The sequence below is a fragment of the Furipterus horrens genome, unplaced genomic scaffold, assembly GCF_987537825.1.
Source record: "Furipterus horrens unplaced genomic scaffold, mFurHor1.1.pri manual_scaffold_2, whole genome shotgun sequence".
Lineage (NCBI taxonomy): Eukaryota > Metazoa > Chordata > Mammalia > Chiroptera > Furipteridae > Furipterus > Furipterus horrens.
In genome coordinates, this window is record NW_028327172.1 from 106,466,950 (window position 1) to 106,480,005 (window position 13,056).

At 38.0% G+C, this 13,056-nt stretch overlaps 1 protein-coding gene across 3 annotated transcripts in view; it reads right to left on the bottom strand.

Moving 5' to 3' along the window:
- FAM13A (family with sequence similarity 13 member A) overlaps positions 1–13,056 on the bottom strand; it is a 312,836-nt gene that overhangs the window by 260,312 nt on the left and 39,468 nt on the right. For all 3 annotated transcript variants that reach the window (XM_090266299.1, XM_090266298.1, XM_090266297.1), the window contains exon 3: positions 12,176–12,385. In XM_090266299.1, the coding sequence (XP_090122425.1) occupies positions 12,176–12,385 (210 nt within the window). The remainder of the gene's footprint in view (positions 1–12,175; positions 12,386–13,056) is intronic.

Sequence of the window (13,056 nt, forward strand, 5' to 3'; positions counted from 1 at the left end):
TTCCGTTGGCTTTGAAATCAAGTACAGGGGAAAAAAAGTCAGAGGAGAATTTACAGTTAAAGATAAGTTTATCTACTTTTCCTCCTAATATCTCACTAAAAAGACAACAAAATTAATTTTTTTAAGGTATAAGCTATCAAGAATAGAGAACTGAAAAGAAGACAGCAGATGAAAGACTTCAACGAATTTACATGCACAGACACACACTTTAAGACCAGTGGTTCTAATTCAGAATAATTTTGCTTAGGGATTCTCCTTCAGATTTGCATAATCCCAGTTACTACTCAATACTATCTCACAGCATCAAAGGCAGTTATAAGGAGAATAAAGATTTATATATGTACTAAGTAAACAAAAGATTATCTACTTATCAGGAGCTACAATCTTGAGAGATCATAGAGTATTATAAACACCAATAAAGCTTTTCCTGTCACATGGATCTGATGGAAGCAGAACCAACTAAAATGTCATCAAAATTTATGGAGTTGGTGTGGATACCTGGGTTTCCTGGCACCACATTTCCAACTCATTCCAGTGCAGGTTTCACAATCTGCATGGCACCTTGGACAGATATGCAGATGGCAACCCTTTAATTCTATTCTACATTTAGGTCTTTATCCAGAGGAAAAGAATAGTTCATAAACTTGGCATTGCTTATAGGAAGCCTAAAAGGCACATACTAAAAATGAAAAGGGCTTAAACTTAGAGTTTAATATAATGATTCTGTTTTTCACAGACACCAAAATTTGTGAAGGTTGAATAATTTTAAAAGAAAAAGAACTTCTCAGTAAGAAAGAATTAACCTAGGGAAGAAAATATGCCATATACTTCCCATGGAGCTCAAGCTACCCAAGGAGTGATGACTGAACTAGAATTGTTAACTAGCCAACATGTGCAATGTAGAAACCACTTAGCTGATCTCATGCAATGCAAGTGTCATTATGATATATAGTATAGATAAAAGACAAGCTTGACTCAAACTTTCCTAGTGAATTCTCGCATAATGAAGAAAAACAGAACTCAAGACTCAAACATAAGTCAGCTTATTAAATCAGATTTCTTTATAATTAGGCATTGTACTGATTAAAATAGTCCTTTTATTAAGGTGCTTTTCTTAAGAAAAACAGTTGCTATCTACATTATCAAATGCTCATAAGCTAAAATACACAGGCACTTTATTCTCACATATTGTTTGCATAGCTATTATATGTTCATTTAAAGAAGGAAGGATCACATGTTCTTCCCAAGACTCGACTCTAATGATGGTAAAATAATGTTTAAAAAGCATAAGCAATCCAGAGTTTAAAAAAAAAAAAAAAAAGGGCAGCAGAGAGAACAGAAGTAGATGAGATTTCAAAGATGTTTGGAAATGAATGTAAGTGACAAAACAGACTGTTCCAAAGCCCATCAGTCTCCAGGGAGCTTGCCGCCATCCCACACATCCAGGCAAGGGTGTTATCAGGCAGGAGTGCTGAGGCTTAGTCTACAGGTATCAATGGATTCCCGGATACCCGAGGAAGCCCTGGCTGGAGTGAGGAACCAGTTGAAAAAGTGAAAATCTGCTAAGAAATAATGAGCCCATGAGCACATTTCCCACTTCTCTGCTCTCAAGGAACTCAATGGTTGAAGAGAAAACTATGTCCACATACTGACATTTTGGGTTCCCAAATGAAACAAGCTAGCCTTCCCTCTATTGATCCCTACTTTCTATTCCTCCTAAAGTAAGGTAACAAGCAGGCAAGCTTACTGGTCTCATATACAATATGCTATTCTTAAATTACAACAGCCAAGTACGATCATATGTTTGAGTGAAGAAAAACAAGAAGAAATTCCACAAAGAGAAATAACATAGGGAAAAGAAAACAACCACCCCCAAAAGATAAAAAGAAAAGAATGATATAAAAAATAAACTGCTTTGGAAAAAAACAGAGCATGGATATTAAAAATAAAAATTTTAAAGATAAACAAGATTGAAAAATAAAGTTAATTAAATTTCATAGAAATTAAGACACTGATAAGATCTCTAAAGGAATAATATAAGAAAGGTGAGCCCTGGATGGTGTAGCTCAGTGGATGAGCACCAGCCTGCAAACCAAAGGGTCTCAGGTTTGATTTCCAGTCAGGGCACATGCCTGGATTGTGGACCAGATCCTGAGTTGGGGGCACACAAGAGGCAACCACACACATTGATGTTCCTCTCTCTCTCCTTCTCCCTCCCTTCCCCTCTCTCTGAAAATAAATAAAATCATTTTTTAAAAAAGAAAGAAAAAAAGGTAATACAGGAACATTTCCAAGATCAAAAGACAGTATTTTCCAGATTAAAGGAACTTATAAGACCCCAACACAATGGAGGAAGAGACTCAGGGAACAGTAAGATCGGTTAGACTGGTAAGGGAAGCTCAGTGTGATCTCTACAACCACCTCAAGTAGGAGCAGAAGAAAGAGGGCTAAAGAGGAATCTCCCCAGAAATAAAGACTTGATAAAATAGAAAATTTGGGGGAGAAAAAGTTAACAGTGGATTTGTCAGAGAACTTTGAAAAAAACTACAGACAAGTTTACAGAAAACTCTGAGTGGAAACATGAGACAAATATTGATGCTGGGCAATCTGCCTCATACACATACTCTTACACAGTCAAAGCAAGTCAGACATTAGTTATGAAATCAACTAAAATTGTGATATAACAATATTGGAAGAAACTGTTTGGAGTGACAATGTAACAGAGCTAATTCCACATATTTCATAAGCAGAAGTGATGAATGTCAGAACATAGAGGTAGCCAGGATGCAAACCTGGTCAGACAACAGGATATGTTAATCAACCTTGTTGGGACAGCAAAAGGTATGTTAACCAACCTGGTAAGAACGACAACAATGAGATGCAAATGATCTGCTGAATATGCTAATACGACAAACTCACCCTCGCTGAAATGTGTGGTTGGCAAGTTTAAAAAGTGTGCCTGCAGAAGTCCAGGTGGGACTCCTACAGACCCACACGGAGGACCGGGGATCCCAGTTCCCTGTTCCCTTGCTCCTATGTGCCCTTGAGTTGGTCTGGAAGTTGCCTCTCCCCTCCACCCACTTCCCCTCTTTCCCTCATAAACCGGCTGCCTGCTCCCACTGTAGTCTCCGGGTGATTTCTAAGAGCAAGGCTGCTCTGACAATGAGATAATATCTAAAAGTGAGAAATCAAAATATAACATTATAGGTATATCATCAAATGGAAGTAAATACCAAAAGAAAACAAGTGAAAATTGATTTCCTCTGGGAAAGAACTGAAGGTTGCTAAAGGGTACATAAGGATTTCTTTTATAAATACTTCAATTTTATTTGATTAAAGAAAACATATTCATGTATTACTTTGATAAAAATGTTTCTTTAAATAAAGAAAAATAAGTCCAAGGCAATGAGGATCATGAATTTTATTGAGGGCAATAAAATTACTTAGGAATGTGCCACTTCAGTGTTTGATCAGTCATGTTACAGAATGATTATCAAATCCAATTATATTTACACCCTTCCAACACTCACACCATACTCACTGCTGCCATCATGTGTCTCTGTTTTCCAAACACTGCTGTCGGTGTAATCCTCTCTTTCTAGTGCACACACCCATGGGGAATGCTGCTAGTTGTCCAAAGCCCAGCTAAAGTACCACCATCCTCTTCCATAAAACTCTTCTGACCATCTCACTTAGAAATGATTCCTCTCTCTGAACCCCACTTTATTCTGTATATTCCAGCTCTCTGTGCACATGTTCCATTTCCTTAATAAAACTAAGCTTGCTTTTGGCAGGACAATACCCTAATTTTCTATGTGAGCAATAAAATACCAAACCTAATGGCTTCATCTCAATAGTTGAAAAGCTGTTTTTTAATCACTGACCTCATATTAACAGAAAGAGTCCTCTGCTATATATAAAGTGCAATATATATTTGCAGGTTTAACCTGTCATTAAAATTATATATAATACATAAAATAAAAATAACTAATGGGTAGCCAATCCAAAAATAGTCCCAAATGAATCTGTGGAAGGTGTGATTTACCGTCTCAACCAACAATCAAACATTCAAGTATTTTCAATTAATTTGGGAAGGAATTTTGAAATCTTCCTCTTAATTCCAAATTAAAAACCCATTTCTTTTCCTTTCCCGTCCTCCTTTCTAATCATCAGGCAAGTAAGAACACATTCTTCTGTATCTCAGTTTTTTGTTTTTTAGAGACAGGAGAGTTAGGAGACGGAATGGGTAGAGACCAATATTAAGCTTCTAAGTAAAAAGTTGAGGGAATCGCATTAAATGACTTGTCTTCTTACAACCAAGAAAACAAGGGATGGGAGCCAGGGCTTAGGATAAATAGGGCATGATCATGGGGAAGGAAGATTCCATTTAATTTTGATTTTTAAAAATTCTCACCTGAGAACACTTTTTCAGGAAGGGAAGAAGGGAAGGGGTGGGAGGGAGGGATCGACGAAGTGGGAGGAGAGAGAGGGAAAGGAATATCGATGTGAGAAACAAACATTGATTGGCTGCTTCCTGCATACGCCCCTCATTGAGGGATCCAACCCACAACCCTTCAGTGTATGGGATGACACTCCAACCAACCAATTAATACTAGCCAGGGAAGATTGCATTTAAATTGTGGAACTTTGTGTCTCATCTCTAGAGATGATGACTGAATTGTCCTCAGGTGTGACTTCATCCCTGGGATTTTTCAAAGCTTCCCAGGTAATTCTTACGGCTCCTATAGTTGAGAACCACAGGCTTACCATTAATTATTTATTATATTTATTATATAACTGACTATTTAAGGTGCTTTATATGGATAAACTCAATATCCATAATAAGCCAAGAAGTAAATACTACAGTCATACCTCGGTATTTGTCGGCTTCAGAACCTGTCAAACCCTGTACCATCCCTTTTTTAAGAAAACAATGTTTCAGCACTCAGTGTCCGCTCAGGACTCGTCGCACTTGCTAGAACTTGTATGAGTCACAACGCCAAGAGAAAATGCTTCATCACTCGTCACTTGCTCACCACACGATACCCTTTCACGGTGGAACAGACATCGACTTGTCAGTCTCATGGTAGCTTGCGAACAGTGCGGAACCCCCACATATTTGTGCATTTTAAATGTTAATCTTAGTCCACAAAAAGGTTAAGAGTGATACTAAGCCTAAAAGGCAGTTATTAAGAACCACGATCAAAAGGAAAAAAAGAGATCCTAGCTAAGTATGAGAGTGGTGCAGGTGTGACTGATACCGCTCTTATGTTCCAAATGCAGAGAAAGATGGTCTCAACAATAGGGAGAAATAAGGAAGTGAATAAAGCAGCAAGTGTTGCTAAAGGTGCAAACTCTGTGAGTAAGCAACATTCACAGACATTGGAAGAAGTTGAAAAATTACATCTGGATTAATGAAAAACAGTTAGCAGGTGACAGCATTTCTGAGACAATAATTTGTGAGAAAGCTAGGCAACTGCACGATTTATTTAATGACAAGCCTGGAATAAGTGGTACAAGCACTGAAGTGTTTAAAGCCAGTCATAGATGGTTTGATAAATTTTAAAAGAGAACTGACATTCCTAGTGTGGTGAGGCATGGAGAGGCAGCCGGTGCCTACAGAGGAGCTGCTGAAAGCTGTGTCACCAAGTTTAGGGAGTATGTAGAGGCTGAGGGTTTTGTCCCCCAATGATTGTTCTGGAAGAAAATGCGTAACAGAGCCTACATCACTCAAGAGGAGAAGGCACTGCCAGGACACAAGCCAATGAAGCACAGGCTAACTCCTCTGTTGTGTGGGAACGCTAGCAGGGATTTAAAACTTAAGCCTGTACTAGTGTATCACAGTGAAGACCTGCAAGTTTTCAAGAGAGAGGATGTGATAAAAAAGCAAGTTAAGTGTGATGTGGAGGGCCAATACTAAAGCATGGTTGATGAGGCAGTTCTTTATAGAGTAGATGAATGAAGTTTCTGGCCCCAGTGTGAAAAAATATTTGCAGGAAAATGAACTGCCTCTGAGGGCTTTGTTAACTATGGTCAGTGCTCCTGCTCACCCTCCAGGCTTGGAGGACGCCTTCCTGGAGTTCAGTTTCATAACCCTGAAGTTCTTGGCCCCTAACACACCTCCTCCGCTCCAGACCATGGACCAGCAGGTCATTTCCAACTTCAAAAAGCTCTATGTGAAGGTCCTTTTCTAGAAGTGTTTTTGAAGTAATCTCGATACACAGTTGATACTCAGAGAGTTCTGGAAGGAGCATTTTAATATCACCACTGTGTGACTCTCATAGATGAGGCCTGGTGTGAAGTCTCTTACAAGACCATGAACTCTGCCTGGAAGCAACTGTGGCCAGAAGCTGTAACTCCAAGGGATCTGAAGGCTTTCAGAATGATCCTGGAAGCCCAATAGCGGAGCAGATTGTGTCTCTGGGCAAGTCCATGGGCCTGGAGGTCAATGATGAAGATTTCGGAACGTTAGTGGAGGAGCACAGAGCAGAGCTCAGCACTGAGGAGCTGCAAGAACTTCAAAAGACGCAGCAACAGATAGTGCTGAGGGAATTTCTTCAGGTGAGGAGAAGGGAAGGGAGGAAGCGTCTACTGCAATGATAAACAAAATGTGTGGTAAACGGGCTGAAGTTCAAAACTGTGGAAAAGTATCACCCAAAGTTCTAGCAAGCTGAAATGTGGACCTGTTTAGTGAACAGATAATAACCCCATTTAGAAACATTTTGAAGACGGAAACAAGTTTCTCTGGATAGGTTTTTAGTGAAACTCTCTAACTCTGAGTCTCCAACAGTGTTCAGTGAAGCCAAGAGACAGAAAACAGAAGTAACCCCTGAGAAATCACCTGAAATTGCCTCTCTTCCAACAATTAACCCCTCACCTCCTCCTCCTCTACCTCGCCACCATCCCATTATGCCAGGAACTCCTCTCAGTACATGTAAAGTGAAGTTAAATTGTATTTTATTTTATGTAATTAATTGCTTTTTGTATCCATGTCTGTTTAGCTTTAAGGTTCTCCATTACAAAACAACCTCATTACTTAATATTAGCCCAGTAAAATGTGAAAGTCCTGAGGAAATTTCATGAATTATTTCTAACTACATTATTTCCTATAGGAAAAATTCATTCAGTACTTGTCAGTTTCAGCACTCGTTACAAGTTCCGGAATGAGTTAACTACAAGAACAAAGGTACCACTGTACTATGATCTCCGTGAACAGTTAGGGAAACCAAGTGTGGTGGTTTGAAAACATCCACAAAACCTGAACCTTCTCCCTTCAAATGATGGAGCCTAATTCCCCTCCCATTGGATACAGGCCAGATTAATTAAGACTGGCTTCTAATGAACAGAAAGGGGTCCAATCCATGCTATTTGACTTCTGGGGCTAGGTCATTAAAAGGATGGTTCCATCTCTTGAAAGGCTCACTTTGGGGGAAGCCATCAAACTGCCATCTGTAGAGGCCTGCACAGGAAGGGCCTCAGGCCTCTCACCAGAGCCAGCACTAAGGAGCCAGTCCTGTGAGTCAGCCACCGGGCAAGAAGTTCTTCCAGCCCCTGTGAAGCCTTCAGACAACTGCAGCCCTTGCCAGCTCCTCACAGCAACCTCCTGACAGACCCTGATGACTAGGACCACTTGCCTAACCCACAGAAACTGTGAAATTCAATGTTTATTGTAGCTAAAGTCACTGCATTTTGGAGTAATTGTTATATAGCAACAATAGCTTGTACACTAGATCACAAAAAGATTAAATAACTTGCCCTTACTGAGGCAGCTGGCAATTGGTAAACTGAGATTTGAAACTAGTCAGAATAGGCCTGAAGTCTATGTTCTAGGTCACATGTCATAATTCCTTTTTCAAAATGAAGATTATCCTGCCTGTATCTTATTAGAGCTGGTGCTGGGATCAAAAGAGATTATATAAATAAAATATTTGCTAGGTTTTAAAGTATGTAAATAGAATATCTGCTAGATATTAATCTAAACAGTGAGCATTCTCACTATAAGTAATAAATTTTCAGAGAATCAATGTTAAAATATAAACTAGAAACATACAAAAAGTTATCTACACAAATAAAGAAAATGTGCTCCAGTAAAATTTTCCCACAGATTTTAGAATCATTTTTTATTCTTAGCTATGGTAGCCATTAAAGTCTTCCAAGACAAAAAACATATCAATTCTGTAATGATTTATATCCCAGAGACCACCTAAATAGCATACACTGTAGACTTTTTCATTAATTAATCACACTTATCAAATGGTGACACATTATTAAAAGCACATTGTTAGGTACTGCATTTTGTTCCTAAAAAATTCGCAGGTTGAAGCCCTACCAGCCTTCAATGTGACTATATTTGGAGACAGGACCTCTAAGGAAGCAATTAAGGTTTCCATGAGGTCCTAAGGGTAGGACTCCAGAAGGGAAAGAGACAGCATGAGAGCGCACCAGATAAGAGGCCATGTGAGGACACAGTGAGAAGGTACCATCTGCAAGTCAAGGAGCGAGGTCTCATCAACCTGGTCAGTACTTCGAACTTAGCCTTCCAGCCCCCCTGCCCCACCAGCTGGTGTCATTCTGTTCTGGCAGGCCAAGGTGACTAATACACAAAATATGATGGGGAAAGTGTGGGCTTTGGAGTGAGGTGGCTCCTAGCTTGCTGTATGGTAAGTAACTTACTCTCACTGAGCTTCACTTTCCTTATTCATGAAATGCAGTTGATGCCTGAACAACATGAGTTTGAACTGCGCAGGTCCACGTATATACAGATTCTTTTTCAGTAAATACCGCAAATGTATTTTCCTTATAATTTTTAAATAACATTTTCTTTTATATAACTAACTTATTGTAAGAATACAGTATATAATACATATAAGTACAGTATATGTGTTAATTGCCTGTTTATGCAACAAGAGGCTATTAGTCATTACGTTTTAGGGAGTCAAAACCTATACGTGGGTTTTTGACTATGCATGGGAGTTGAGGCCTCTAATCTCTGTGTTGTTCAAACGTAACTGTATTTGTAGGAGTAGCTGTACATACATAAAGCATCTAGGCAAAATCTTGGCACAGAATAGGAACTTAAATCACGATGAAAGGTATGTAAAATTAGCTGTTGTCATCTCTTTCCAGCCACAATATTGCCCAAACATAAGTGGTGCTGAGAATGCTAAGTATGAAGACTGATGAGCCTAGATAGATGATGAAATTCACATCTTCAGCCTTAATCCCCCTCTGCTAAGTGCATTTTAGTCATATGGCCCCATAATAACTTTCCCTCTTCATTTCCATTATTTGTATTAACTGACCAATTGTCTAGGTGCCACATCAGGATCTCTCTTCTTTAATAAAAACAGCTGGATCTCTGAGATAAACAATTTACAAAGCCCCCACAGAGAGTACCTCACATCCTACCCAGATAATATCATCTGAGCCTCTAGGCCAGCGGTTCTCAACCTGTGGGTCATGACCCCTTTGGGGGTCGAATGACTCTTTCACAGGGGTCGCTTAAGACCATCAGAAAACACATATATAATTACATATTGTTTTTGTGATTAATCACTATGCTTTAGTTATGGTTGGAGGTCATCACAACATGAGAAACTGTGTTAAAGGGTCGCAGCATTAGGAAAGTTGAGAACCACTGCTCTAGGCTAAGTCCCAAATTCACCTGAAGGTAGAGAAGGAGCATTGGTCAGACACAGGAGGATCCTAGAAAGCTGAACACTGCCTCTTCCTTTCAGGGCAAAAGATCAGAGATGACAGTCTGAAGCATTTTAAAATGTAAAGACCCCAACCTAAGCACAGACAGAAAAGGTTTGAATTACTGATGACAAAAGAAAAATAGTTGCCTTCGGGGCTTGTCAAATCACAGAACCTGCATGGAGCTCTCCCTGGTGCTAATTCAACTTTGCCTCAGAGCTTCCTTCCTTGTTTATTTGTTTCCATTCACAACAGCCTGTAAAACGCTCTCTGCCAGGATGCCCCTTCCATACTCAAGGAATATTTGTATTTACTATATTGTAGAAGATTTTTTTTGATAGAGAACATTCACATAAAGGGATTTCTAATTAATCCAAAATTAATTTAGTCCTGTCCTGAAATGTTTTCATTGCTTGCAATTCATATCTATTCCCATAACACACCTGACACAATTAAAAGAAAAAAACATATATTACTGGCCCACCAATACAAGATAAAGGATCACAGGCATGGAATATAGTCAAGTTGAGATAATTATACTAAAAACTTCAGTTATAGAAGACAAGTTGTTGCAGAGATAAGTTTAACATGAAAACAGGAAAAGATGACCACAGGAAAAAAATGATCTCTTAAATATGAATTGTCTACACCAGGCCTTTGACAGAAGCAAAACATTCTTAACAGAAATCAACTTTAGATAGTTTTTTGATAAATATCTGGTACGTATCCAGATTTATTGGTCTGTGAACTAAAATAAAAATAATCTCAGAAATTCAGATACCAGATAACTCTAAAGCTGATAATTTGTTATAAAAATGAAAATCTACACGGTGCTCTTCCACAGAGAGGGCCCATGTTGATCTACAAAACCAAAGACTGGTCAACAACAGCAGGGACGCTCCAGGAGGCACCCACAACTCCCTCACTGGCTGTTTTGGTTAAGTGTCTGGAAAATAGTTTGTTGAGCCTTCAGAATTCCATCCTATTAAGCATGGAAGATAGGAGCCTGATATGAAAAATTTAAGTATATTCATTTATGAGGTAGCTTGCTATTTTTACAGAATATAATTTGAAGGCCCATAACAACATTTAAAAAAAAAAAGAAATCTAGGCTTGAGTTGTGACAGAATATCAGGAGAACTAATCTGTTATTATGAGGACTGAAATATGAAAGCAGGGTAGTCTTTGTTAAGGACATTATATCAAAACAATTTTATTATATATTGATGTATAGTGGAAAAGGGGAGATGAGAAAGTTGGAACTGCTTTTTTACTGAGTCTGTGAAGAGCCTTGGCACCTTGGCTTTGGAATGATCAGTCGCAACATATACCCTCCATGGTAAGAGTACCGCACACAGGATCAGCCAGCAGAAGTACAGTAACTCTTTATTTTCTACCCAGATTAGTAAAGAGAGAAGTTTAGTTTGCAGAGGCTATGCAGTCTGACACCTTAGTCCCTCTACTTAGCAGTTTACATAACTAGTAGGCATTCCATTAATACCTTCTTTATGAAACATTTCAGATCTAGCACCAGACGCTGTCAAGAAATGAGAGAATACTAATAAAACTAAAAATTATTTTCTCTGCCCCATTCAAAATTTGTTATTAGTACATAATTACACACCCCAGAGACTGCTATATAACCAGTCTTGCTTTTAGAATGACACTGCTTTTTATGATGCATATCAATTTTCTGGCCACCAAGGAAACACGTCATGAATGAGAAAATAATTAACAAAGAGAACCCAAATTATTACAAATATTAGTATAATTTACTATTAACAAATTAATAAATCAGTACATTCTCCATATCAAATAAAAGCTATTTTAGGAAATGTGATAAAAGCTTTTAAAAATCACAAGTATTCACAAATATTAGTATTATTAATATTAACATTAATATCGATATCTACATATTAAGATACTAATATTAATAAAGATTCTTAGTAATATTAAATATTTGATTACTAAATTTTTTTGTATTAAGCACACAATTTTTAAATCTTCAACTAGTTCTTGTAACAATTATTTTAGACTAATTTTCAGAAATTATTTTAGGACTCAATTTTGTTTATGAGAAAAAGAAAGCACATTAGTGACCTTTCAGTTTCAAAGACCACTAACCTACATAGAATTTAATATCTTATTCTCATTCCTATGGCAGTCATTAGTCAGAAAAGAAATTCTTCGGCCCAAAAGCATACGGGCTTCTCAATATGGTGTATTAAAGCATTTATATACCAATGGTCTTAGAAATTCCACTTAATAATGGTATTCATAATCAGTTTAGTATTATTTTAGAGTTAGAAGACGAAGGCCTAGAGCGAAATAGCAAGATGGTGGTTGTGGAGAGATCACAAATATTTCAAAGCTCATTTTAATATTTCCAGTTTGAATATTTAAAATGAAAATATTGAAAAGTTTAGTTTTAAATGAAAAATGGAATTGCTTAATTCATAAGAGGGTTTACTGCACTAACCCTGGAAGAGCTGAAGGAACCGAGGGTGCAAGGCTGAGGTGATCACGCTCTCTGGCAGTTCCCGCAGGAAGAGCTTTAACAGACTGGCTGCTGAGCAGATGTCGCCATCTTTCCCAAGTTCCACAGGCACACCGCTCTCAAACTTCAGTCGAAGTTGTTCTACCACCTTCATATTGCCATTCACCCTGAAAAGGCCTTCCTGGGTGAGTCCTGGAATAGTCAAGTAGACACACAGAAAATAAGGGGAGGTCTCTCACAGATACAAACTCTAAAGAACAGTAATAATGGAAATAAATCTCAGGACAGGATTCTCTGAAAACTATAATAACCAAGCATTGGAATAGTTTCATATTTTATAAAAATGTTTTCTTAAAATAATAAATTTTCATGTCTACTACATACCAACAAAAAGCATTTGCAATTGTTATAAAAGCTGATCTCTAAAAATAAGGGTAGCACATACATAGTCATAGAACATACACGATTCTACAAAGAAATCTCATTCATAACAGTACATAACAGACACTTACCCTGGGTTCCAATAGCAGCTTAGTATTTTGAGAACAACTATTTAAAAAATATAATGTATATGTAAGAAACTCCTTAACTACATAAGATTACCCTTACAATAATTTAATTAAGAAGTAATATTTCTTTAGTGACCACTAAATTCAAAGTATAAGACTCTATGAGACTATAAAGCAGTATAAGATAAAGTCCTTGCCTTTAGCTAACTGATGGGGAATTAGTCTTGGCTGGCCAAGGTCAACAAAGGGCTTCATGGAGGAACCTTTGGCTCCTTTACATAGTTTTTGGCTAAAACAGAGGCAAGATGAAAGGGCTGAGGCTGATGCATGTGAGGCTAATGCACTTTAAGCTTC